The 26,779-nt window shown below is 57.5% G+C and overlaps 2 protein-coding genes across 7 annotated transcripts in view; one reads left to right on the top strand and one right to left on the bottom strand.

Moving 5' to 3' along the window:
• SCAF4 (SR-related CTD associated factor 4) overlaps positions 1 to 17,856 on the top strand; it is a 62,337-nt gene extending 44,481 nt beyond the window's left edge. For all 6 annotated transcript variants that reach the window (XM_059686307.1, XM_059686310.1, XM_059686306.1 and 3 more), the window contains exon 20: positions 16,626 to 17,856. In XM_059686307.1, coding sequence (XP_059542290.1) covers positions 16,626 to 17,533 — 908 coding nt within the window. In that variant the 3' untranslated portion in view covers positions 17,534 to 17,856. The remainder of the gene's footprint in view (positions 1 to 16,625) is intronic.
• A 2,029-nt stretch (positions 17,857 to 19,885) lies between these two features.
• On the bottom strand, positions 19,886 to 26,128 carry SOD1 (superoxide dismutase 1). The gene is made up of 5 exons (XM_059686311.1): positions 25,970 to 26,128; positions 23,706 to 23,799; positions 22,609 to 22,678; positions 20,924 to 21,041; positions 19,886 to 20,090 (listed from the first exon to the last, which is right to left on the bottom strand). The coding sequence occupies exons 1-5, from the start codon at positions 26,039 to 26,041 to the stop codon at positions 19,983 to 19,985; spliced, it is 462 nt and encodes a 153-aa protein (XP_059542294.1). The 5' UTR covers positions 26,042 to 26,128; the 3' UTR covers positions 19,886 to 19,982.
• Positions 26,129 to 26,779: the final 651 nt, after the last annotated feature.

Below are 26,779 nucleotides of genomic sequence, written 5' to 3'. Positions count from 1 at the left end.
CCTTCTCTCTTCCACTCTCCCTAAAAATCAACAGAAAAATACCCTTGGGTGAGGATTAAAAAAAAAAAAAAGATTCTGCCCTTTATTTCTTACCGCTACTAAAATGTGTCATTTAAACTCTGCATCCTACATGTGAGATAAAACACGGATCAAAAGTTTGGTGCGCTTGGAAAATAAAATTAGTAAGCTAAGCATCACTAGAAAAATAAATTTCTTAGTGTTATTGTTACCATTCATACCTATTTGGATGTCCATCTGTTCATTCCCCCCACCCCCCACCTCCCTACCCCCCCCGCCCCCACCCCCCAGCATCCCCACTGGGATGGACGCTCTGAGAGAAGGGACGTTGGTCGCATCAGCAGGTGGGTGGCCTGTCTTCAGGGCCCTGCTCTTTGCACTTTACCCATGTGATCGTTATGACTTTTCAAACACAGTTTAGAAATTGAAGACGATTCCAAATCTGGAAAGGTTAAAATTTGACAAAAAATTGAAAACTTGTTAAAATAAGTAGTTTTTCCTAAAATGCCGTTTCAGTCAGAAGGAAAGCCTCCCGTGTCCCTGTGATTGGGAGGCTCCAAAAGACGTCCCCTGAGTGTGACCTTCCAGAGAAACGGGGCTTGTAGTGTCTGTTCAGGGAAGGGGAGACTCACCCACGCCGCCCGGTGCTAGAGGAAGGCAGGGTCTGCGGGCGCCCAAGGGGCAGCGACGGGCACGGCTGGTCTTTGCCTGACGGTGGACGGCTGGGCCCTAGGTGCTGCACGCTCCTCTGTGCCCTCCTGTCCTTTCATGAGAATGGAAAGAAGTAGGTGCAGTGCCAGAAAATTAATCCTAGGAATAAGTCACGTGATGCTCACTGCAGTCCTGCATGGGAAAGGAGAATAAAGATGACAAGCCACGTGTTGGGATGACGTCGGGGGGCGAATGTACGTAAAACCACTAACATCGGGGGGTGGCATGGGCAATACTGTGAACCCTCACGGGGTGCTGCTCTGCAGCCCTAAAGTCCTTTCCTTTACCTGTGACTCGTGTACCTGCTGCATGTCTGGCAAAGTGGACACACTTTTTAGGGCAGTGGTTCTCAACCTTCTGGCCCTTTAAATACAGTTCCTCATGTGGTGGTGACCCCCAACCATAAAATTATTTTCACTGCTACTTCATAACTGTTATGTTGCTACTGTTATGAATCGTCATGTAAATATCTGATCTGCAGGATGGTCTTAGGCGACCCCTGTGAAAGGGTCGTTCAACTGCCAAAGGGGTCGCGACCCACAGGTTGAGAACTGCTGTTTTAGGGGATGGGCATGTGTCTTACTTGGTTGCCTCAGGTGGTTTTTGGTGAACTGGGCCAGACCGCAGGTTCCCACACACAGTGTTGCCGTTCCGGCCGCTGGCTCCCTGAGAAAGTGTGTGTGTTGGTAGTAGCACAGCCTGATAACTTGTATTCTTCCCAGTAATGACACTCAAGTCATTTTACAGTGATGGTGAATGTATCATTGAGAGACTTAACTAACCAGGATCTTAATTTCTGAAATAGCGCAGCAGTAGTTGTAAGTAGCAGGGGCCAGGCAGATGGTCAACAGGTCTCCCCCAGTCTGCGGTGGGCCTGATTCCCTGGCGAGAGGCAGTGGTGCTTTATGGGTGGTTTGGCTTGAAGGATTTCTGACCATCAGACTTACACATGGTGTTAGTTTGGGACCATGGCTGCCTGCTTGGGCGGGGGGCGGAGGGGGGTTGCCCACAAGGCCGCATGGTGGAGAACTGAACCTCCATCTTTTAAGAGTCTGAATGTTTTGGTAACTGGCAATCTGAAAATATAGAAGTATTTGGTACACAGTAATGTAATAATTCATTATGACTAACTTAAAGCAATTTATTCTTAGTCCTCACGGTTCATGGCAGCTAGTGAACAGCTGGTTCAGTGAGAGCTGAGGCTAAGCCTAGTGGTGCTGGCCAGTTAGAGGAATGTGAAGGATGATGGCAGTGAGTTCATTCTCTTTACTGTGTAAGTGTCAATGTTTACTTTTGTGTAACATGTATCTATAATGTTGTGTACAGCATATTTTTATTAAAAAGTTCACTGTAAATGTGAAATTTGGGTTACTGTGGTGTTCCAAACAATAAAAAACATGCAAAAAAAGTTTGTTTGTGTTACATATCTCTACTGTTACCAATATATGTAAAATGTCTTTTCAAGGAAAAATTACTCTAAGGTGGACTCGTTCCCTTGGTGGAAAATTAAAGCCTCTTTTCCTGCCACATGCATTTAATGATGAATATACAGAGTCTCCCCAGCTTTGTCGCCCTGCTGTGGGTGCTGGTGGCATTGACACATTAAGAACTGGGTATTTGTGGGACTGCTTCCTGCTCACCCATCATTTTGTTACCAAAGACTTAAAGCAGAAGGCAGAGCTGGGTGGGCGCAGCCCAGGGCCCGATGTGGGCAGGCTTGCGGTCTCGTGCTCTCGCGTGGCCGCATTGAGCACAGGGGTTGATATTTTCCCATTTGGACACTTGAAGGAATTACGTGGACAGAATTGGTTTGCAAATTGTTATACTTAAACAGCTGTGTTTGCTTTATTGCAATCCTATCTAATAATAGAGAAACATGGTAATTAACCGTAACTTCGCTACCCTTCCCATTGGCTAATCAGCGAGATATGCAAATTAATTGCCAGCCAAGATGGCGGCCAGCAGCCAGGCAGCTGAAGCAAACATGAGGCTTGCTTGCTCCAGTGATGGAGGAAGCCAAGGTTCCCCGCCTGCCTCACCCCAGATCTGAGCTCCAGATGCAACAATGTTGCAATTATATAACCTAAACAAACTCCAGGTACCTGCTTTAGGCCAGCACGGCCTCAGAGCTTAGAGCGGCCAGTGATGGCAACAGAGTTTCAATTATAGAATCTAAAGAAACCCAGATACCTGCTTTCAGCCAGCCGTGGCCTCAGAGCTGGAGCCGGCTCTCAGCTCCAGTGACAGCTATAGAAGGTAAATAAATCCCAGAATAAAAAGAAAAAAGGAAAGGCTGGGAGCTTCAGTCGCCCACCAGCCTGAAAACAGCCCTCAGCCCCTCACCCAGACTGGCCAGGCACCCCAGTGGGGACCCCCACCCTGAAGGGGGTGCGGCCAGCTGCAAACAGCCATCATCCCCTCATCCAGGCTGGCCAGGTACCCAAGCGGGACCCCCACCCTGATCTAGGACACCCTTCAGGGCAAGCCAGCCGGCCCCCACCCATGCACCAGGCCTCTATCCTATATAATAAAAGGGTAATATGCAAACTGACCCTAACAGCAGAAGGACTGGGAATGACTGGTCACTATGACACACACTGACCACCAGGGCGCAGACGCTCAATGCAGAAGCTGCCCTCTGGTGGTCAGGGCGCTCTCACATGGGAGGGGCTCTGCTCAGCCACAAGCCAGGCTGATAGCTGCCAGTACAGCGGTGGTGGTGGGAGCCTCTCCTGCCTCCTCAGCAGCACTAAGGATGTCCGACTGCAGTTTAGGCCTGCTCCCCGCTGGCAAGTGGACATCCCCTGAGGGCTGCCAGGCTGCCAGAGGGATGTCTGATTGCCATCTTAGGCCAAATCCCCCCGGGGAGCAGGCCTAAGCCAGCAGGTGGTCATCCCCTGAGGGGTCCCAGACTGCGAAAGGGCACAGGCTGGGCTGAGGGACACCTCCCCCCCACCCCGAATGCACAAATCTTTGTGCACCGGGCCTCTGGTCTACACTAATAAAAGAGAAATATGCAAATTGACCGTACCTTCATGACACCCACCAGCCAATCAGGCGTGACTATGCAAATTAACCCAACAAAGATCATGGGTTAATTTGCATATGCAGCCGCTCGGGGCCAGAGTGAAGGCAGTGCCACCAGCCAGGGGAAGGAAGGCCCATTCTTGCATGAATCTTCATACATCGGGCCTCTAGTCTATTATAGCTATTAAAACTGCCTAAAAGGTAAATAATTTTATCACTGACTTCTGTAGCTAACTTTAAAATTGGTATTTGATTTGTAGTGATTTTACTTAGATTTCTGTGCCCAGAATTTTCTTATAGTTACTAATTTTTAACATTTGAATCAGAACATTAAAGCACGAATGTACTGGTGAGAATAACTTCAAAGGAAATGAAGACGTGCCCAGAACGTTTATTTTAATGATAACATGGAATTTTCTAAATGTAATTTTTGCATTTTACTAGTTTTTCTTGTGAATTTTGCTGTGATGTTTGGTTCTATTAAAGTGTCAGCTAGAGGCCCTACCAGGTGCTGTATTGGCACCAACAGAAGCCCGTGGGCGACCCGAGAAAGGCGCTTCCCCTTGGGGAGCTTTCGGTGTGACGTGTGGGACAGCTCCCCTTGCTCATCGCAGGGCTGTCCACTCAGTGTCGCCGTCCTCACAGGCCATTGACAGCACTTGCTCCACAGCAGGCACTGGCGTGGACACGGGTGTATGCACGAACACACTGCCTTTTCTCGTGAGGGGAAGCCCTTCAAACAGGACAAACCCGGGGGAGGGGTCCTGTGCAAACCTGTGTGCCACGCTCACCTCGGGAGCAGGCCTGGGCCCGGGGAGCGGGTGGGGGGTGGGGGGGAGCGGGGGCTGGCGGCTTTGGTAGCCGGCTGTTGCTGTGAAGAACTTCAGGTAAGATTTGTTTTGCCCGCCGACAGTGAAAACGGCCACCCAGGGGTGGGTTCACTGTATACGTCAAGCTTCTTCGTTCTGGTGGCACAGCTCTTCCATTGAAGTCAGAGCGGTGATGCTTTGCTGATCATCGTAAGTAGCGATTACTGCAGTGGGATTCCAGAAAGCAGCGCAGTGAGCACAGGAGAATGAGCAGGCAAAACCTGTCGCACATTATTTCTCACAAAACCCGAGTCATTTTAAAGTGATAATAGTCTTGGATTTCTCCTTATTTGACACTCTGCTTCTCATGCAAATCAATAGTGTACCTTATGCTAAAAATAGATCTCAGTATACTGCATTATAATTATCGAAAACTCAAATTTCTCTTAAAAATTTAACATTCTAAGGACAATCTAAATAATAATCTCATATAATCTAAAATGTGCTTTAATTCTTTAAAACTTAGCTCCTTGTTCTTCTGTCTGTGCCTTCTATAGAAATGCCTGGGAGTCAAATATGCCTTAAATGTATTAATTGGTAAATCCAGGCAAAGAAGGCTACACATGGGTTGTACTGTTTCCGACTTCTGAAGTGCGGAGTGAAGGGCACGGATGAGCCCACAGCCTGACCTGGGATCTCCGGGCCTCGGGGGAGAGCGGGGAATTCTGTGTTAGGTTCGTGCGAAATGCACGGTGTCATTCTGTTGGATCAACTCAGAACGGGGCGCTGCCGCCGGGCCAGCCACGGGGTGTGAGGAACACGCAGCCTTCCCAGCCCAGGCCCTGCGGGGCTGAGGGGGGCCTTGCTGCCCTGGGCGAGGCCTTCCCCTCGAGCTGGGTCGTGGCTCCACCACCACCGTCCATGGCACACTCAGTGCGTACCTGTTACCGCCTGTCGGGGGCCGGCCACGGCCTGTCTCCTGGAGCCGTGGTCCCGGGGGGACGTGGGTGACCAGGCCGTCAGTCCCTTCACCCGGAGATGACGATGTGAGGAGAGGGCAGCAGGGAGCCGTCGGTGGGACGCTGTTTTACACGGTGGGTGAGGAGGGATGTGGGGACGTGATAGAGGGCCGAGCCTGCTGAACACGGGGAGGGTTTCAGGTAGAGAAGCAGCAGGGCGCCTGATGGAGGGGCCACAGCGGCAGTGAGGCGGGGGGGGGCGGGGGGGGGCGGGCGCCGATTTTAGAAAAGGGGCCGAGGACCTGGCTGCGGGTGTGAGGGGAAGCCGGGGTTTGAACAGGGTCACCCCTTCGGCATTTAAGGGTTCCCGTGGCTGTTCATGGAGAACAGGCCGGGAGGTGGAAAGCGCGTAGAGGAGACCAGTGTGAATGCTGTAGTCGACGAGGTGGAGACCCATGGGGGTGCAGTGAGGCGGTGGGTGTTGGGTCTGAATTTATTTGGAAGATGGGGCCGTAGAATTGCTCATAACTTAAATACAGGGGCGAGAGGAGTCACCAGGGTTCCTGGCTGAGGAGCTGGTAGGATGTCGGTGCCCCTCCGGGAGGGGCAGGAATGGGGGAGCAGTGGGTGTCTGAGGGTAGCAGGCTCCAGTGCCAGGTGGTGTGCCGGGTGCTCGGGCACATGGTGAGGGACCCCCGTAATCCAGTGTGGCCAGCACAGCCCTGGCTGCACGGCCGCCTGCGTGGCTGGTGGCGGGCAGGGGAGGGAGTCCATCGCTGTGCGCAGTTGGAGCCACTGAGCACTGACAGTCCGTACCTGCCGGGGCCGCGCAAGGAGCTGTGTCCCTCGGTCATGAAAGCCTTACCGTGTGCGGTAGCCCCGCGGTCCCCCTCTATAGACGGGGAAACTGAGGCTGCAGAGCGAGGGGCCTGTCGACGTCACCGCTCCGAGGCAGAGCTGGGGTGGAGGTGGCACTCCCACACCTGCGCCGAACCTGCAGGACACGGGCTCGGCAGGGGGCAGGGGGCAGGGGCCAAGCAGAGAGCCCCCGGGTCGGAGGGAGCTCAGCTGTTGGGCCAAAGGGTGACGGGACAGCGGGTTGAGCGGGAGGAGTCTGGGCGACCTTAAGGGGGTTTACCTGGCGTGCTGGCCCCAGAGCCCCATTATGGAGAGGCCAAGGGAGCCAAGATGAGATGAGGCGGGTCTGGGCTTCTGAGGTCTGTATATGGGGACGGAGAGGGCGGTTGCTGAAGGGAGAAGCAGGCGAGGGAGCTTCTGTTCTCACATCTAGGAGGGGGGTGAACTGACCGTCTTTGTGATTGGAAACCCGTAGAGGGAATTTCTGGTGCAGGATAGAAACACTTGCCGGTTGATGGCTCACTTGGGTGAGAGGGCTGGGACTCGGGTTTGAGTAGAGGGCTCACCCTTTAGAGCGCATGCGTGCTCCTAGACCCGTGGTCGGCAAACTGCAGCTCACGAGCCACATGCGGCTCTTTGGCCCCTTGAGTGTGGCTCTTCCTAAGCCTTAGGAGGACCCTCATTAAGTGAATAACAATGTACCTGCCTATATAGTTTAAGTTTAAAAAATTTGGCTCTCCAAAGAAATTTCAATCGTCGTACTGTTGATATTTGGCTCTGTTGACTGAGTTTGCCGACCACTGGCCTAGGCGGAAGGGGTGATGGAGACGCAGCGGGGCGTTGGTAGGGGATGAGAGTCTTCCTATAGTCTTTATTCTTCTCATGATAAACTAACTGGGATAAAGTGCGGTGTGTCCATAGAATGGATGTGACTTGGTAATGAGAGGGGAACGGGGGCCTCGGAGATCCTATGGGTTTGGTTGCAGACACCACAACACAGCAGCCAGCGTGGCAGAGGGAGCCTGGGTGTGAAGGGCGTTTACCCTGTGCCCTGGGCTCCTGAGTGCGAGCATGATGTCTAAGGCAGTGGTTCTTAACCTTCTGGCCCTTTAAAGACAGTCCCTCATGTTGTGACCCAACCATAAAATTATTTTCATTGCTACTTCATCACTGTAATGTTGCTACTGTTATGAATCGTCATGTAAATATCTGACATGCAGGATGGTCTTAGGCAACCCCTGTGAAAGGGTCGTTTGACCCCCAAAGGGGTCGTGACCCACAGGTTGAGAACCGCTGGTCTAAAGGAATGTGCATGCCCTAACGACATCGCTTTCACGCTAACCCTTGTCAGGGGCTTCAGGGAGTCGTGGTCTTGCGGGGGGAGGGTCTCCCCTCGGTGGGCTGGCAGCTGACTCCGTGGCAATTTCTTAAGACGACAGTGAAGTTTGCCTCATCAGTTGACCTGTTTTTCAAAGTTTGAATTGACCCCGAGACCCTCACACTGTTTGATTAACAGCAGAAGGAGCACCCTGAGGCCTCATGGTCGTCCTGACCGCCTTCGCCGTCTCCGCTGGAAACCCCTGGGCTCCTCCGTGAGCAGCTCCTTCTCCGTTCCGTGGTGCGAGGCAGCGGTCAGTCCGGGCTCTGGATCCACTTCTGACTCGGGGTCTCCCTCACTGTCCCCACAGCTGCCGTCACTTCTCACTGAGGTCTTGACCCCTCCCAGTCATCCTGGGGGGCTGGGAGCAACCTCTTTCCAAGCCCCTGATTCTGGGTCTCCCCCACTGTCCCCCCACAGCTGCCATCACTTCTCACTGAGGTCTTGACCCCTCGCGGTCATCCTGGGGGGCTGTAGCAGCCTCTTTCCCAGCCCCTCGCGCTGGGACCTGCCCGCTCCCTTGCACATGTTCTTACTGGAATGGCGAGTCCTTCCAGAAGGCTTTCCTGGGCCTTGCCCAGACCCTCCGGGCTGGAGTCTTACAAACCGTATTTCTTAGATAATAAGAGTCCTGAGAGTAGAACCACTCCTGACTCGTGGGCGGCAGGTTGGACGTTCGCGGGCAGGAGGGCAGCCGCGTCTCCTGGGACTCCCCCCCCCCCAGCCGGTGGCCAGGTGTGCGTCGGGGAGCGGGGGCCTTGGAGAGGAATCTCCTGGGCAGGAGGCCCCAAGAGGGGCTTTGAGTGCTTCTAACGGGGGGGGGGGGGGGGCAGACTGGAGAGCTGTCCTCAGTGTGTCCTGCCTGGTGAGAGGGAGCCCGAGGGCCCTGGGCTGCAGATGGTGGGTAGGTGGGCATCGGCTTCAACACCAAGTCACAGCTGCGTGCGCCCTCGCCAGGTCAGCCGGTCCTTTGGCCTTTGAATTCCGGCATTGACCTCTAGAGCTAGGAAGGTCACAGGTGGCATCTTCCATGTGAGGCTGTTTCATCTGCAGTGGAATCTGCTTCATGCACTCCTAGCGGGTCTCCTGGGCGACCTGCCGCAGCTGCTCCGCCCGCTCTCTGTATGGAGGCGGCGTCTTTCCTTAACCCTCGGCCCAGCCCTGCCAGCGGCACCTTCTGCCCGCAGCCTCCTCGCCTCTCAGCCTCCGCAGCCGTGAGGAGAGCGCGGCCTGGCCCTGGGCTGGGCTTGGGGCGGGGAGAGCTGGGGCTGGCGGGGGCCGCTGCCCCGCAGCAGCGGTGGCCGCTTCACTTCTCCCCTTCGCGCCCGCGAGCCCGTCCCCTCTGCCTGCACAGCTGGCTGTTCGCTGCCAGAAGCCCAGCTCAGGGCCACCTCGGCGCCACTGTGCTTTCCTTGTGATGTTCACCGTGTCTCACTTCGGAGACGGGCGGCTCTTCCCTGTCACTCCAGCTCGAGAGGCCACTGTGGGGCTGCTCATGGGCTCAGCGTAGTGATCGCTGTGTCGGGGATGAGGGAGGCCTGAGGAGAGGGAGGGAGCCGGTCGGTGGAGCAGCCAGAACACCCAACATGTATGGGTTATGTTCACTGTCTATTTTTTTAAATATATTTTTATTGGTTTCAGAGAGGAAGGGGAGAGGGAGAGATAGAAACATAAATGATGAGAATCATAGATCAGTTGCCTCCTGCACGTCTCCTACTGGGGATGGAGCCTGAAACCTGGGCATGTGTTCTGACCAGGAATCAAACCCAAGACCCTTCAGTCCACAGGATGACGCTCTATCTACTGAGCCACACCAGCTTAGGCTGTTCACTGTCTTAATGGGCGCTATTTGGATGTTCCAAAAACAATTATAATAGTAACATCAAGAGTCATAGATCCCCAGGATTAATAATGAAAAGGTTTGAAATATCAATATCGCAAGGTTACCAACATGTGATACAGACACAAAGTGAGCAAATGCAGGTGGGAAATGGTGCTGACAGACTTGATCAATGCGGGGCCGTCACAAACCTTCAATTTGGGCAACAAAAAAGGCAATAGCTGCAAAGTGTAATAAAGAAAGGTGTGCCTGCGTACGCCTGTGTGCCCTGCGGTGCCTGTGTGCCACACTGTGCCTGTGCCATGCTGTGCCTATGTGCCACGTGGTGCCATGGTGGACCTGTCACCAAGGACAGCACTAGGATTCCGTTCACATCCGTATCCGCAGCACGCAAGTCCCTCCAGACACAGCATGTGGCTGCTGGCCGGGCGGGGGGGGGGGGGGGTTGCATGGATGGACACTGGGTTTGCAGGGCGGGGGGTTGATGAAAATGTTCCCAAGTTGTTCGTGGTGGTTACCCAACTTCAAATAGCCAAACCCATTGAATTGTGCACCCCACATGGGTGATCTTGGGCTCTTGAGTTTTATAGACTAGAGGCCCGGTGCACAAAAATTAGTGCACTCAGGGGGGTTCCCCTCAGCCCGGCCCGCGCCCATTCACAGTCCAGGACCCCTTGGGGGATGTCCACTTGTCGACTTAAGCCCACTCCCCGGGGATCAGGCCTAAGCTTGCAGTCAGACATCCTTCTGGCAGCCAGGGAGCCCTCGGAGGATGTCCCACTAAAGGCTTAGGCCCCCAAGGGATCGGGTCTAAACCGTTAGTTGGACATTCTTAGTGCTGCCACGGAGGTAGGAGAGGCTCCTGCCACCACCACTGCGCTGGCCAGCCATGAGCTAGCTTCTGGCTGAGTGGCACTCCCCATATGGAAGTGCACTGACCACCAGGGGGCAGCTCCTGCATTGAGCATCTGCCCCCTGGTGGCCAGTGCGCTTCATAGCAACCGGTCATTCTGCCATTCAGTCAATGTGCATATTCACCTTTTATATTATTACTAGGGGCCCGGTGCACGAAATTCGTGCACTGGGTGTGTGGGGGATGGGGAGTGTCCCTCAGCCCAGCCTGCCCCCTCTCGCATACTGGGAGCCCTCAGGCGTTGACCCCCATCACCCTCCAACCGCAGGATCGGCCCCTTGCCCAGGCCTGACACCTCTGACAGAGGCATCAGGCCTGGGCAGGGGACCCTCATTTCCCCCCATCACTGGTTCTGCCCCCAGCCCCCTCCGATTGCTGGCTCTGCCCCTTGCCCAGGCCTGATGCCTCCGCCAGAGGTGTCAGGCTTGGACAGGGGACCCCCATCTCCCCCCGATCACTGGCTCTTGCCCCCGCCCAGGCCTGAGGCCTCTGGCCCAGGAATCATGCCTGGGCAGGGGACCCCCATCTCCCTCTGATCACTTGCTCCACCCCCCGCCCAAGCCTGATGCCTCTGACCCAGGCTTCAGGCCTGGGCAAGGGGACCATCATATCCCCCCAATCCCTGGCTCTGCCCCCAGCCCAGGCCTGAGGCCTCTGGCAGAGGTGTCAGGCCTGGGCAGGGGACCCCCAGCTCCCCGCGGTTGCAGGCTCCGCCCCTGCCCAGGCCTAACGCCTCTGGCTGAGGCGTCCGGCCCGGGCAGCGGGGACCCGCAGCTGCAGCGGCCCCGCGATCGTGGGCTTCGCTTTAGGCCCAGGCAAGGGACCCCTAGCTCCTGGGACTGCCAGCTTCGACCGTGCCCAGCTCCCATCGCTGGCTCCACCCCTACTTCCTGCTATCACTGGCCAGGGCGGCAAAGGCGCCTGATTCTCCGGTCATGGCTGGGGGGCAGGGCAAAGGCAGCCCCAGGGCCACCTTTGCCCTGCACCCCAGCTCTTAGCTCCCCCCTGGGTTTCCGATCACTGTCAGTGGCAGGGGGCTTCTTCCTGCTTTCCCTTTACCCTCCCTGCATTGTGCCTACATATGCAAATTAACCGCCATCTTGTTGGCAGTTAATTTGCATATAGCCCTGATTAGCCAATGAAAAGGGTAGCGTCGTACGCCAATTACCATTTTTCTCTTTTATTAGTGTAGATATAGGATGTCCCTATTTCCCCCCTTTTGCTCCCTCTACCCAGCTCTTGCCCCCCACTTCTCTCTGGCCATCACCATACTGTTGTCTGTGTCCATGGGTTGTGCATATATTTTCTTTGACTAATCCCTTCTTTAAATTCACTTCTTTAAATTTTTATTTTCAGATAAGTACTATTATATATTTTCTATTATATCATTTAGAATTAAGATTTTTTAATTGAACCCTTATAAATTTTAGCACAATTTAATAAATTATGCTAGAAGCAATTAGGAGATTTTTCATGTAATGCATACACATTTCAATTAATATTTTATTAATTTTTAATTTTAAAATATTTTAATTTGAAATAATTTTATATATGTAAAAACTATAAAATACCACAGCATATTATATGTACACTTCACCCAATTTCATAGGTGTTAATAATTTAAACATAACCATTATACAACTAACAAAATTTGAAATAGATTTCTCTTATAATTTCTTTAATGTTACTTAATCCATTTACTTTGTTTTTGTTAATCTTCACCCAAGGATATTTTTCCATTGAATTTTAGAGAGAGTGAAGGGAAAGGGAGAGACACATTGATTGGTTGCCTCCTGCACATGCTCTGATAGGGACTGGGGATCAAGCCAGTGACTGAGGTACATGCCCTCGACTGGAATCCAACCTGGGACCCTTCAGTCCACAGGCTAATGCTCTATCCACTGAGCAAAACAGGCTGCAGCTTAATTCATTTACTTTTAATCTGGCTCTTTATATTTAAAGTGGGTTTTGTTTTTGATTCACCCTCATAATCTGCCTTTTAATTGGTGTATTTATGCCACTGACTTTCAGAGTGTTTACTGAATGAGTTACTACGATATCAGGCAGCTTCTGGGGCGGGCCTGCCCTGGATGGCGGCTTGCGCTGTCCCGCCGTGCCAGCAGTATGCAAGTTAGCTGCCATCTTTGTTGGCAGTTAATTTGCATATTGTGCTGATTCGCCCATGGAAGGCATAGCGAAGGTACGGTCAATGAGCACGTTTGTCTGTTATTAGATAGGATATGAGCTCGTTCAGAATCGATGGGCTTGAGGAGCAATGTGAAGTGGATATTGGGGTGGCTGGCCAGGACGACGGGGCGCGCGGGCACAGCTTAGGGGGAAGAGTTGCACGTCGACAAGCGGGCTGTGGTTGAGGGAGACCGGGCTCCGCAGGTAAGGGGGCAACTTGAAGGCGTTGGGGACCTGGAGGACTGAAGATGGCTCCGGGAGGGGTCCGACAGGTTGAAGATGAGGATCTGGAAACAGTGCAGTTCTTTGTAGCGAAGGAGCCGGGACTCCTGGAGGCCATGGAGGACAGGACAGGGCCGCCCTGCCCTTCCCACTGTCCTCTGGCTGTCTTGCTGCCTGGCCTCCCCCTCCCTCCCCCTTTCACGGAGCCAGACCTGGCTTTTCTCAGAGCTCCCCCTTGAGTGTGCGTCCTCTGGAAGGGTGCGGGGGTCCCTCCGCGTGTCCAGTTGGAACCTAGGGCGGTGCTGCCTCCCTGACCACGCGCTCGGGGGGCCCCTCACAGCTGTCGCCCTGGTTTGCACTGTGAGGTCTCCAGGGTCACACCGGCCGCCGGCCCCGTGGCGCCCGCTCACTCCCGTGATTCTGACCAGCTCTGCTCGGACAGCAGTGGCCGCCCCTGGACGTCCCCTGAAACGGCCCTTTCTGGCTCCTCATAGGAAACGCCAGTGAACCTCGGTTGTTGGGGTTAAACTCCAGTGTGTTTCCCAGGCTGGGGCTGGAGCACGCACACCCGCCCTGAGCTCTTCAGTTAGACAGGGCCCGACCCTAGCCCTCTCCGCTCCCCGTTTCCGGGGTAGCAGGGACTTCCCTTCGTGCCCTAGGTTCGCACAGGAACCCCTCTCTCCAGGCGTTGCCCCCGCGTCGCAGGCTCTCTGAGTGGCACCTGGCACCTGTCTCGTAGCGCGGCTCCTCCCTGGTCCCCGCGGTGCTCGGGTGCCGTCTTCCACGCAGAGCTGTGCCCCGGGTCCCCCAGCCCTGTGGGCCTGCCCCTGCGCGTCTGAGATCCTCACCTCTTCCTCGTGAGCCCACTTGGCCTCCATCACCCTCCCACCGTGCTCACCCGAAACTCCTTCTAGAAGAGCCTTCACCGGTGAGCATAGGGCCCTCCCTGCAGAAACTTGCCCCGGCTCCTGCTCCTGTGGCTGGAAGACCGCCCTGCCCGCCCTCACCTGCCCCCCCCCCCCTTTTAAAGTCCCTGGTATTGGAGTTTGCGTTCATCCTTGCCGCATGTGCAGCAAAGCTCTTCTGTTTTCATCACACACTCCGGCTGCCTCGCTGACTCCAGCTCTGTCCCCGCTGTGCGGCCTGTGTGTCGGTGCCCTCCCGGCCACCCAGTCCCGTTGTCACCTTCTGGCTGCTTCCCCGCAGCTGTGTCCTGCCCCCTGAAGGGGAAGGCCGTGCGTGTTTCTCTCTCTGTCCCAGCGCACGAACGGTTCCTGAGGGGAGGCTCGGACGTGCATGTGAAAGAGCCAACTTGTGCCTTAAGGACACTGGCCAGTGGGCCTGTGCGCATGTCCAGGTAAAACGCATCAGTGCTTTGAACGCCCTGTGCGCCGGCGCCCGCTCTCCCCCATTGGTGCGTGGTGATGCCAGCTTTCCTAATAAAAACACGAGAGATTCCGCGAGCTGCCTATCAGGGGCCTGCACCACCTGATACACCTTCAAATGAAATACAACTCTTACTGTGAAAGCAACACATGTCCACTGCACACACAGAAAAACAGATAAGTGGTGAAGTTTTCTGTGGCCTGAAGGCCAACCTTTGGGCCGATGGGGATATTCTGTCAGGAACCTGTCAGTGTCCTGGTCCACGAGGGTAAGGAAATCCACAATCCCAGATACACACGCCGTGGGCAGGCCGGCGAGAGGAAGTGTTCTTTGTAAGAGCTGCTGTGCAGTGCGGGTGGTTCAGTCCGAGGTAAGTGTGAACCCTGGAGGGGGGATCTGCGGGCACCGCAGGCCTCGGGGAAGAGGACTTGGAGAGGCCAGAGTCAGGCTCATTTCTCTTGTCCGGGGAGCAGTGGCCGCGAGGTCACTTCCCTCGGGGTCAGGAGGAGGAGGCAAGTCCCTGTTTCCTCCTTGGTGATACCGTGCCTTGAACCCCTGCCCACTTTCCTGGTGGTTTTAAAATTTGCCAGGCTCCCTCAGTCCGCGTCAGCCGCGAGGCCGTGAATAAAGGCTGTGGGAAGGGAGTGCGGTTTGCTGAGTGATCTTGGGATCAGAAATGGGCACGCATGTTTGCCGTGCGCCAGGAGGCCTGTCAGCGGCCAGCACCCAGGTGTGCAGAAACGTCCCGGCACGGGCGCTGGCCAGGCCCGGCGCTCACCCTTGTGTCGTTTGTGCTGTTTAATCAGCAAGAGGCAGGCACCGACCCGCTTGCTGGCGCCTGGCCCAGGTCACACCCCGCCAGCTCGCCGTTCACCAGGCTTCTGTCTCCAGCGAGTGGAAGGGCGTGTTGCCTCAGGAAAGAGCCTGTGCGGCAGGTGCTGGGCCCCTCCAGCCTCGGCCTCGGGACAGTAGGGGCCGCGCGCTGTGAGGAGCAAAACTGGAGCGGGAGCCCCTGTCGGTCTGTGCTCTGATTCCCACAGGCCCCCTGGGGCCGCTGGCCTTGCCCAGTGTCTGTTAAAGGGGCAGGAGGAAGGGGTTGGAGATGCAAGTGGAACAGCAGGAGGGGGGGCAGGTGCCATGGGGGGGGCTGCTCCGGCCTCAGGGCAGGGTCGCCTGGACGCCGGCACCATGACTTGCTCAGGGGCCTCTGCAGCGCGAGCGTCAACCACCCGACAGCCCCGGCGTGTCCATGACAGGAGCCCCCGCCGCCGGCGTAGTGTTTGCCTCGTCGTGTTTATATTTTCAGGGAAATACATCGAAAGCGAGATTACAGTGCCTTTCTGTTACTTAAGTGTGAGCCCAAACAGAAATGCTTCTTCCACATTCTAAACGATGGGGTCAAGTTGAACTTGTATAACCTCACACGGAAGCAAGACCAGGCCTCATGTAAAGGGAACATACGCCAGCAAGTCTGTCCGTCCCCCCCCCCCTTTTTTAATATATTTGTATTGATTTCAGGGAGGAAGGGAGAAGGAGAGAGAAACATCAATGATGAGAGAATCGTTGATTGGCTGCCTCCTGCCCACCCCCTATGGGGATCAAGCCTGCAACCTGGGCATGTGCCCTTGACTGGAATCGAACCCGGGACCAGACCCTTTAGTCCGCAGGCTGACGCTCCATCCACCGAGCCAAACCAACGAGGGCAAGTCTGTCCCTTTCAAAGGCACGAGCACGCGGCCCGCTGCCTCTGGAGGATGAGCCGCTGCTCCTCAGTGGCCCCTCGGCCGCGCAGCTGCAGTTACTCGCTTCCCGAGGCCTGCGCCCCAGCTCGGGGCAATAAGTCAGAGGAAGGCGTGTTAGCCTCCCTCAGGCGCTGGGGACCTTCCCTCAGGCGCTGGGGACCTTCCCTCAGGCGCTGGGGACCTTGCCCCAGGCGCTGGGGACCTCAGTTGTCTTGAGCAAGTGTGGGCTCTGCCTCAGCACGCAGCATGTTGCTTCTCGGACGCCCTGCGTGTTCTGAGTGGTCAGCGCTCCTCATGGAGGCCCAGTCCCTTCCCGGGAATCGGTGCGTCCCAGTTCCCTGGTCCCGCTCCTCCCGACCTCTGCTCAGAGGCCAGTGCGTGCCGCCTCCCATGGCCGGGAGTCCCATGCACGGGCGTCTTCCCGACCACTTGCCGAGTGGGTGCCGGGCCTCCCCGAGTGAGGCTGGCCTGGCACCGCACGAGGTCTGGAGACGGGATGGAATTGTATTTTGCTTTGAGCTGCACAGGCGGCGCCTCTCCTTCCCTGCTCACATGTCCCTCTCCTTGCCTTTCAGGTTCTCAAGGAGTCGCGCCTGGGCCTGTGATTGGGCTCCAGGCCCCGTCCACGGGCCTCCTCGGGGCGCGGCCCGGGCTGATCCCCCTGCAGCGCCCGCCGGGGATGCCTCCGCCTCACCTGCAGCGCTTCCCTCTGATGCCGCCCCGGCCCATGCCGCCCCACATGATGCACCGGGGCCCGCCGCCCGGACCAGGGGGCTTCGGGATGCCCCCGCCCCATGGAATGAAAGGCCCCTTCCCACCCCACGGCCCCTTCGTGCGGCCCGGGGGCATGCCGGGGCTCGGGGGCCCGGGGCCAGGCCCGGGGGGCCCTGAAGACAGAGACGGGAGGCAGCAGCAGCAGCAGCAGCAGCAGCAGCCGCCCCCAGCGCAGCCCCAGCAGCCGCCGCCAGCCCAGCAGCAGCCCCCCACGCAGCCGCCGCAGCCGTTCAGGAATGACAGCCGGCAGCAGCAGTTCAGTTCAGGGAGAGACCAAGAGCGGTTTGGGAGGCGGTCCTTCGGGAATAGGGTGGACAGCGAGCGGGACCGCTACGGGAGCCGCGGCGACGAGAGGGAGAACAGCGGCCGGGAGCGGAGAGAGTGGGGACGGAGGAGCCCTGAGCGGGACAGACACAGAGACGCGGAGGACAGAGGCCGGCGGGCTGGCGGGCACCGCGACCGCGAGAGAGATTCGCGGGATAGAGAGTCCCGCAGAGAGAAGGAGGAGGCCCGGGCCAAGGAGAAGGCGGAGGGGGCCGACAGGGCCGCCGAACCGCCCCCGACCCAGGCGGGGGGCGCAGACCCAGCCCCGGACCTCGCCACGGGGGCGCCCGAGCCGGCGCCGGCCCCGCCTGCTGCAGAGCGGCCCGCAGAGGCTACCTCGCCCGCAGACCCCGAGAAGGCCCCCTCGGCGGCCGAGGCCCGCTAGCCGGGCGGGACGGACGCTGGGGCGCGGTGTACAGATGCTGTATCATACTGGCTCCCGCTGGCCGCCCTGGGAGTGGTGGGGCGCTGTAAGCAATTTGATTGCTTCCCTTCTATTTAAAAATAGCCACAAAATAACAAAAAATACTGAAAATATGAATAAATATTACCCTTTTTGCTGTAACTTTTTTAAAGTTTTGACTTTAAAAAGTTTACAAATCGTAATTAGAAGTGCTCTCTATTTTTTTTTTTTTTAATTTAAGACAAGGTTAACAGTGAAAGCTCAACAATAGGGATGTTTTTAATAAACTCTATTTTCGTAACAAACCGTGACGTGTGCTGTTGTTCGTGCACTGCCCCCGGGAGGATGCTCACCAGTCTCCGCCGTCCGGCCTCCAGGCTGTCAGGCTGCGGTGGAGACGGGCACGCGTGCTCGCGCTTCATTCGTGATGCTTTTGACTGAGCGTTTTAATCCTAAGGTGCACGGTGGTGGTTTAATGCTTGCTTTGCAGTTCGATCGAGGTTTGCTGTTTGGTGTTTTTTGTTTTGTTTTTGCCATTGGCTTTGCGGTAAACGTTGCCCTCATTCATCGGTAAAGAGACCTTTTGCTGGGGAAACGGTGGGTCCAGCAGCACGCTGTCCTCGCCATACGAGTGCCTGGGTGTCCTTCCTGACAAGATTGAGTGTTCGCTCACCACTGTCCCGTGTTTTCAAAGGGGCTGAAATGAAGATGAACGTGTGTTCTGTATGTGTAAGGACCTGGATGCAGCCTGTGGCTGCCTATGAGCCTTGCCTTTCTCTACTGGTTTTGTGAACTCGTCTGGGCAGGGATGGACTGAACTTTTTGCCACCTATGAAGTACTTTTCTCTCTCTGTTAAAATTGTGAACTAGGAGAAACAGGTAGGTCATCCAGGAACAATCACACGGAGACGTGCAGGCCACATCGAAAGGACCTGTCCTGTTAGCAGCTCCGGCGCCAGAAGCCACCCTGCGTGACAACGCCGGAGTTCCCGGCCTGGACGCGTTTCTCGTCACGTTTAAATTGGCGTGTCGGCATGCTGGGAAGGTAACTTTCTGCGACCCCCACCCCCCCAGGCAGAGCTGGCCCGGGCGTCCTGGTGCCCTGAGCGAGGCCGTGGTGATCCTGGGGAGGGCCTCCAGTCATGTGCCGCATCCTGTTGCTTCTGCAGACGTGAGCTCTACACTCTCTGGGCTGGGCCTTATGCTGGCCACTGGGCTCCCGTCCTCGCCAGCTGCTCTGGGAAGAAGCGGACCTCGGTTGCTTAGCTCCGATCTCCAGGCCTCGCAGCCTGTTTCCAGTTGGAAGCTTGAGACCAGCCGATTCACACACGACAACCCTCCCAAGTCCCAATCGTGGTGGCACGTCCACTCGAGGCCTTGGTCACGGGGAGTCCGTGTTGGGATCCCTCCTGCATTTGTGAAACTGTTGACATTCCCTGCCCGACAGCAGGTGACCACTCATTTGAGCCTGTTATTCACCTACTTTAGCTTTGAAAACTGCCTTTTTCTGAATTAGCTTTTCCTCCTAATGATCTACGTTTTCCAAGTACATCACATACTTAAAACCACTCAGAACGGTAGCTCATTTCTGTTTTGCTACCACAAGTATTTTACAATGTTCAACTGACAGACAGCTCATCCAGGGGAACCTGAGTTTGGCGGACGTTTCCTTTAGGAGCTCGCGCTCACAGGAACGAAACTCACGCAGAGAAGCAGATGAAGCCACATCCGTGGCCCCCGTGCCACAGCCGGCTCTTCAGAGGGCTCCTCTGAACGCCGACTGCGCCGCTGCCGCTTGTATCGTCACCAGATGCTCACGGTAGGTGACGTCGCCTCAGTGGGCAACCACGCCCTCGCTGCCCTGCAGTGTCGCCGAGTTACAGGCTCAGCCACAGGACCCAGCTTTACAGTAAATGTACTTGCAGGGGAAGCCCCACCTCCCCCGACGCCGCCAGGACGGCATCCCTGTCCCTGATCCAAGCCCGTCAGGCTCTGCTCAGAGAGCAGCTGTGAGCAGTCAGCGTGGGGTTCTCAGAGACTCGCCGCGACGTGTCCCCTTGGGCTCGTGCGGACCAGCTAGTTTACAGCCCACCTGGGCCTTCCGCGGGCTCCAGGCGCAGCGCTGTCGGGGGGCCTGTTCATTACAGGTCTGAGGAAGAACACAAGGAACTTCGACAATTCAGTGGCAACAACCACATGTGATTAAGTCTGGGAAATACAACCATCATTGAAACAGACATTTTAATGGAATGAGATTGACACAATCATACAAATCTTCCAGTGATCATAAGTCACATTACAGGAACTTAAAGCAGTTTTTAAAAAAGACACAAATTACACTTTGAAGGTTAGTGTTTAATGTTTATCAGTGAAACTTCTACAACTAGGAGACAACAGGCGTTCTGAGGCCGCAGACACGCCCAGGGGACGTTCACTGGGTGATGCCGATCACCCCGCAGGCCAGGCGGCTCCCGGCGTTGCCCGTCTTCTTGCTTTCGTCATTCCCACCTTTGCCCAGGTCATCTCGCTTCTCATGGACCTTGGAAGACATGGAGACCATGTAACAGGACGATACGTAACCACACCTCCCCCCAAACACCCAGACTTCTAAAGGACCGCTCAGTATTAGAGAGTAACACGTCACAGGAACCTGGTAGAAAGAGACTAATGTTTAACCTAGTAACAGAAATAGCAGCTGCCCAGCTTTCTCTTGATGCAAAGGCATCAGTTACTTCTAACTGGGATGAACCACTGAGACCCGAGTCATCCGCTGCGGCCACCAGTGCGGCCGGCCCTCCCAGCAGTCCCTCCTGTGCAGCATAAATTGCTTTGAAAAAGCAGGAGCTCACGTGAACCCCTTCAAAAAAATCATCAGAACCCCGTGACGGTAGCCAATAAATGAGAGTAACCCTTAAAACAGCTCAACCATTTGAAGGTCGGGCTTGAAGGTTCTCTCCTCAGACATCCAGACACTTCCTGCTTCTCACCACTGAGGTGACCACCGAGGCCGCTGTCCTCATGCTTGTACCTCACGCTTGTGCAGGCCAGGCACTGCTTCCCAGGCTAAACACGGCTGACCATCTACACGCAGGCGTGAATGAGGGCCACCCTGGGCCGGCCCGAGACTGACTGTTCGACGGGAAGGGTCCGGCCATGGCGACCTGCCACACGCCCTCATCCTCATCTCAGCACTGACCCAGTGCTCCTTCCTCTTCCCTGCAGCCTTTGCTCATCGGAGCCCAAGGTGCCAGTATGTGGTCCCTTAAGAACCAGGACTCTTCGTGAAAGATCCACGCCTGACTGTTAGGAGCCACTGGTTTTGTGGCATTTACCACGAAGCTACGTGCACGTCCTTCCCACGCGAACACTTACCACTAGTGTGCGGCCAATGATGGAATGGTCTCCCGAGAGCGCGATCACAGAGTCCTCAATGAGCACGTTGGCCACACCGTCCGGGCCTGCCGTCACGTTGCCCAGGTCCCCGACATGCCTAGCGTGGAGCAAGCATCAGGGTGGTTCAGGAACAGAGTGTGAACGGGGTCAGACACAGCTGGGCTGAGAGGTGGACACAGTGTAGATCAAACAGGAACCACTTAGGCAGCAGGCTCGGCTCTCTAAACAGGCATAAGCCCACCCTGGCCCATTTGGCTCAGTAAGTAGAGCGTCGGACTGAGGGGTCCCAGGTTTGATTCCGGTCAAGGGCACATGCCTGTGCTGAGGGCTCAGTCCCCAGTGGGGGATATGCAGAAGACAGCCAATCAATGATTCTCATCATTGATGTTTCTCTTCCTCTCCGAAATCAATAAAAATATCTATACTAATAAAAGGGTAATATGCTAATTAGACCAGGAGACCTTCCAGACAAAAGCCATGGTGACAGGGCCAAGGCAGTTAGGGGTGATCAAGCCAGTGGGGGCAGGAGGCGGAGCAGTTGAGCGGTTAAGAGCCAGCGGTCCCAGATGGTGAGAGGGATGTCCGACTGCCAATTTAAATCGGCAGTCAGAGATCCCCCGAGGGATCCCAGATTGGAGAGGGTGCAGGCCGGGCTGAGGCACATCCCTCTCCCCCTGAAATTCGTGCACCGGGCCACTAGTATCTACATAAAAGCCTAAGCAACCGGCCGACTGGCTCGTAGCTATGAACACTGACCACCAGGGGGCAGGTGCTCAACGCAGGAGCTGCCGAGTGACAGCAACTTTGCGGAGTGTCCTCTCGCGCTCTGGGACCCCCTCGGGAGGATGTTGGACTGCTGGTTTCACCTGATCCCTGCAGGCCAGGCCGAGGGACCCCACCAGTGCACAAATTCGTGCACCAGGCCTCTAGTTTTAAAATAATAACAATGAAATAAAAACAGGCAGGTGTCAGCCCGAGGAGTCCTGGCGGGCACCTCTGCTCTCAGGCACTGACAGGACATTGCAGCTCCCAGGCCCGTGATGGCAAACCTATGACGCGTCTCAGACGTGACACGTGAACTCATTTTTTTGGTTGATTTTTCTTTGTTAAATGGCATTTTAATATATAAAATATCAAAAATATAAATCTTTTTTTTTTTTACTATGGTTGCAAATATCAAAAAACTTCTATTTGTGACACGGCACCAGACTTAAGTTAGGGTTTTTCAAAATGCTGACACGCCAAGCTCAAAAGGTTCGCCATCACTGTCCCAGGCCCTACTGCCCATTCTTGGATGACTAAGCAGCTCTGCCCCAGGCCTCTGTCCCCAAAATAAACAAATCCTGGTCCTTGACCTCTTTCCCTGAGGCTCTCGAAAACATATGCATGGAGCCTCAGGGACTTTCACCACCAAGCTCCCCATCTCCAGACGAGCGTGTGTGGTTACTGCGTGGTTACTGCGGGCAGCACGGTCACCTGCAGTTCTCTCTGGCGCCTGTGCGCTCTGGCTCTGTCCTCAGTAAACACGACAGACCCAATGGCTCTAATGTCCCCATGTGTCAGCTCCTTGTCTCCCAGCAGGTGGCAGGGGAGCCCCGCTTCTTGTACGCAGTCCGCAGGAGTGCGCCCCCCACCCACCCACCCCACGGTCCGCAGGCGCCCACCTCTCTTCGTCCTGCGGCCCGCCGTGGGTCTTGGACAGGGGGTTAAAGTGAGGACCTGCACTGGTACAGCCTAGTTACAAAAACAAAACAAAAGTTAAATTATGAAGCAAAATTCCAAAATACATTATACGAAGAAACGTCATTGCTAAGCCCTCAAACAGAAAACATGCCGCCCTCCAGTTCGTGGAGAGCAGACCGGGCAGGAGGGACGAGGGCTCAGCTCCCTGTGCCCGTCACGCTCACACCTGCTCTGGGTGTGAGCTTCTCCACCCGTAAAGCAAGAGGCCCTGGCCTGCGCGTCTATGGCTCTGAAGTCCCCACGAGTGTGACCCTGGTGTGGACGACGAGTGTGACCCTGGTGTGGACGACGGCAGGAAACCTGGACTACGAAGCCCAGCCCAGCAGCACACCTGAGGCTCTCCTGCCCGTGGCCCCGTACCCAAGGGCGGGCGGCCTCGCCAGCTCAGGCGGCACGGCTCCCGGCAGCACTCGGGCCTCAGACCACCTCGGGCCGCGCTCTGTGAGGACAGCTCGCCCACCCCACCCCGGCTGCTGCACCGCGTTCCTGCAGCTGAAGCCACCGCGCCCCAGTTCTCTGATGACCTGACTGGCGCCTGTGCTCCCTTTCATGCTCTACCAGCCCCCGGGCCGCACAGCGATGCGAGCACAGCCAGGCCTCCCAGAGCAGAGGCAGGGAAGCCAACAAGCACCCTCAGAAATTTTGAAATTGACCAAATGATCAAATCTGCTCATTACTCATCACCCTCTAGAACAGCGGTTCTCAACCTGTGGGTCGCAACCCCTCTGGGTTCAAAGGACCCTTTCACAGGGGTCGCCTAAGACCATCGGAAAACACATCTATCATTACAGGTTGAGAACCGCTGCTCTAGACAGTCATGATCTAAAATAACAAAGCCCTCCCCTTCCTTTCCACAATTAAGAGTCAAAAACCAGTTTTGTGGCCAAGCCCTGGGCTGACCCCTATCGCCAGGGTGACTGGTCTAAGGGCCCTGCTCAGCCCGTCTCTGGCTGGGAAGCGTCTGGCCGCCAGCCCCGCCCCCGCCCCCGCCCCGCCCCCCAGGCCCGCACACACCCACCTTGTGTGTTGTCTCCAAACTGGTGGACATGGAAGCCGTGCTCGCCCTCCGTCAGCTCTCTGATGGAGCCCGAGACCTTGACCTTCCCGTTTCCCTGTATCCAGAGAGAAGCACAAGTCTGAGACCGTGTCCTAAGGGAGGGGGACACTGAGTCAGCTCTACCCCACGGGGGGGGGGGGGGGGGGGTGCTGACCTGGTTCTGCCGCCGGCGCCATGACCCGGGCCGTGGAAAAGGCCCGGCAGAACCGCGCCAAGAGCACCTCACGGGGCCTGGAGACCCGCAGAGCCTGCCCCGGGCGAGGGCTGAAGACGCTCTTGTTCCCTCTGGAAGGCTTTTGAGCTCATGTGATCACATCCGACGGATACCCAGACCTGAGCACAGCCCAGCTGGCACCGTGCTCTCTCCACGCACCGCTCCATTCGGCAAACAGAGCACGGGCCGCCCTCCCAGCGGGAGGAATCCCGACAACTGAACACACGGGCTCCGCACCGTTACCGTCAGCCTTCACCCCTGACCTTCCACGGGACCAGCAGGATGTGCCAATCAAGCAGTGTGGTAACTGCTACCCTTTTCTGCTTCCTTAAAAAAAAGCAGACTACGATTCTTCTAAAGACAAGCTTTAATTTTGGAAAAGTTCACGTGTGAATGTTATCCCCAAAACACAGTTATCAAAAGCACAGGAAGAAAACCGGGGCAGGTTCCTCCGAGCCTTGTCTCCTGGATAAAGGACGCCCGGGCACAGGGGCCCACGGGGCACAGGGACCCACGGGGCGCAGGGACCCACAGGGCGCAGGGACCCACGGGGCGCAGGGGCCCAGCCGGGCGCGCCTCCATCCAGCCCGTCACCCAGGTGGGGCGCAGGGGCTGCCCTGGCCGAGGATGGCTCCGGGGCAGATCTAACCGCTCCGAGGTCTGGCCTTACAGGGGAAAATGCTGCTTTAAAGAAACTGGGAAGCCAAAACCGGTTTGGCTCAGTGGATAGAGCGTCGGCCTGTGGACTGAAGGGTCCCAGGTTCGATTCCGGTCAAGGGCATGTACCTGGGTTGTGGGCACAGCCCCAGTAGGAGATGTGCGGGAGGCTGCTGATCGATGTTTCTCTCTCATCGATGTTTCTGACTCTCTATCTCTCTTCCTTCCTCTCTGTAAAAAATCAATAAAATATATTTAAAAAAAAAAAGAAAAAAAAAAAAAAAGAAACTGGGAAACAAACTGTACGCTTAACAGACCCACCCGGGGAGCTGGTGCCGGTGGACCCGCCGCCTATCTGGCCTCCCAGGCCGTTATCGGGGACCAGCACCCCCGGAAGGCGGGGCCAGGCTGCTGCGGGGGGTGGAGGCCAGACCTCAGCCCGGCGTCCCGCGGGTCCTGGGCGAGGAGAGGGGAGGCAGGCGGGGTCTGGCCCTGGACACAGCACCATCCGGTCCAACCGCGGGAGCCGCCCGGGCCTGCAGACCCTGCGGAGGGAGCGCGGCCCGCAGGTCGCAGGCGGCGCCCCAGACCCTCTCCCGCCGCCCGGGCCGGAAGCCTCGTGGAACGGACTCTACTCGCGTCTTTTTATCCGAACCCTCCGCCGGCCGGGCCCCTCTCCGGGCGGGGCCCCTTCCTGCCCGCGCCCTGCGGCGCTGAGGGTGAGCAGCACCTCCCCCGGGGATACGGGGCCGGCCGAGGCCCGTCTCCCGCCACCTCGGAGGCGCCCGTCGGTGGAGCAGCCTCAGGTCCGGGTGTCGGAGAACCGGGGGAGGGCACCGGGGCCTCCCGCCGTCCGCGCCCCGCTCTCCGCCAGCACCGACAGCCGTCCCCGCGCTCCGGGCCGCGGCGGAGGCGAACGCCCCGCAGACACGGTCCCCCCCGCCCGCAGCGGCCCGGCGGTGCAGTTGCTCGGCTCCGGCTCGGGGAGCAGCGGGCGCGGGGTCAGCGCTTCCCGGGGCCGCGCCGCAGGTTGCGGGAGGTCACGACCCTTGACCCTGAGCGCCGGGCGCCCTCCCCGCGGGCGGCCCCGCAGCGGTCCCGGCGGCCGGCCCTGCGCGAGGGGGCGGCTCCGGTCGCCGAGGGCCCACGGGACCTGCTGCGCCACCGCGGCCCGGGCTCCAGGGCGCAAGGCGGCCCCGCGGGGAGGGCGGGGCGGTTCCGAGGCTGCGGCCCCGGCCTCCTCCCTCCTCCCTCCCTCCGCCCTCCTCCCTCCTCCCTCCTCCCTCGCTCCGGGGCCCGCGGTCCCGCCACGCTCGCCGGTGACTCAGCACCGCGGGCGGCGGGGCGGCCTTGCCTGCAGCTCGAAGTGGATGGTGCCGCGCACCGGGCCGTCGCCCCTCAGCACGCACACGGCCTTGGTCGCCATGATCGCGGGCGCCGGGCGGACGAGGACGGGAGACGCCGCAGGACACGCCGACGCAGGGCGACGGCGCCGCGGGCTCTTATAGGCCGGGCCCGCGCCCCGCCCCCTGGCCCGGAGCCAATCACTGCCCACTCGCTGAGCCCGCCCCCGCGGAGGCCCAGGGACGCGATTGGCCTAGAACGGCGACGGGGGCGCGGCCACGGCGCGCGAGAGCCCCGCCCTCTGCCCCCCCCCCCCCCCCGCAGGCCCGGACCCGGGACCGGGAAGGAAGCGCCGTCTCTCGCCGACGCTGTGACCCGCGGTCCCGGCCCCGAGGGCGGCCCGGCCCCGGCCTTCGGCCACCGGGTCTGGAAAGTGTCCAGTAGCACCTGGGGGGTTCTGTTCCTCCCGTTTTCCCTCCTGCGCAGGAGGCCGCCATCGGAACCACGTGGTTCCGTGGGCCCACAGCTCCGCTCTTCCCCCCCCTCCCCCCCGCAGCTCGTGACACCCGCGGGGCAGAGGGCGGGACGGAACGGGGCGCTGGTCGGGCCGCAGTGACGGACCCACCGGCTGAGCCTGAGCCTGAGCTCCCGCCGCCCCCACCCCCGGGGCTGCTCAGGGCCCGGCGGGGAGGACCCGGGACAGGGGCCCGGCCTGCAGACCGCGGTCACCCCGGGCGGCCGTGTCCGGCCTCGTCCGCGCGGCACACCCCGCCCTGAAGTCCCGCGGGCACCGGCCATGTGCTGTTCGCCGATCTGACAA

This window comes from Myotis daubentonii, chromosome 3 (genome assembly GCF_963259705.1).
Source record: "Myotis daubentonii chromosome 3, mMyoDau2.1, whole genome shotgun sequence".
Lineage (NCBI taxonomy): Eukaryota > Metazoa > Chordata > Mammalia > Chiroptera > Vespertilionidae > Myotis > Myotis daubentonii.
This window is presented reverse-complemented; position numbering and strand designations above follow the sequence as displayed.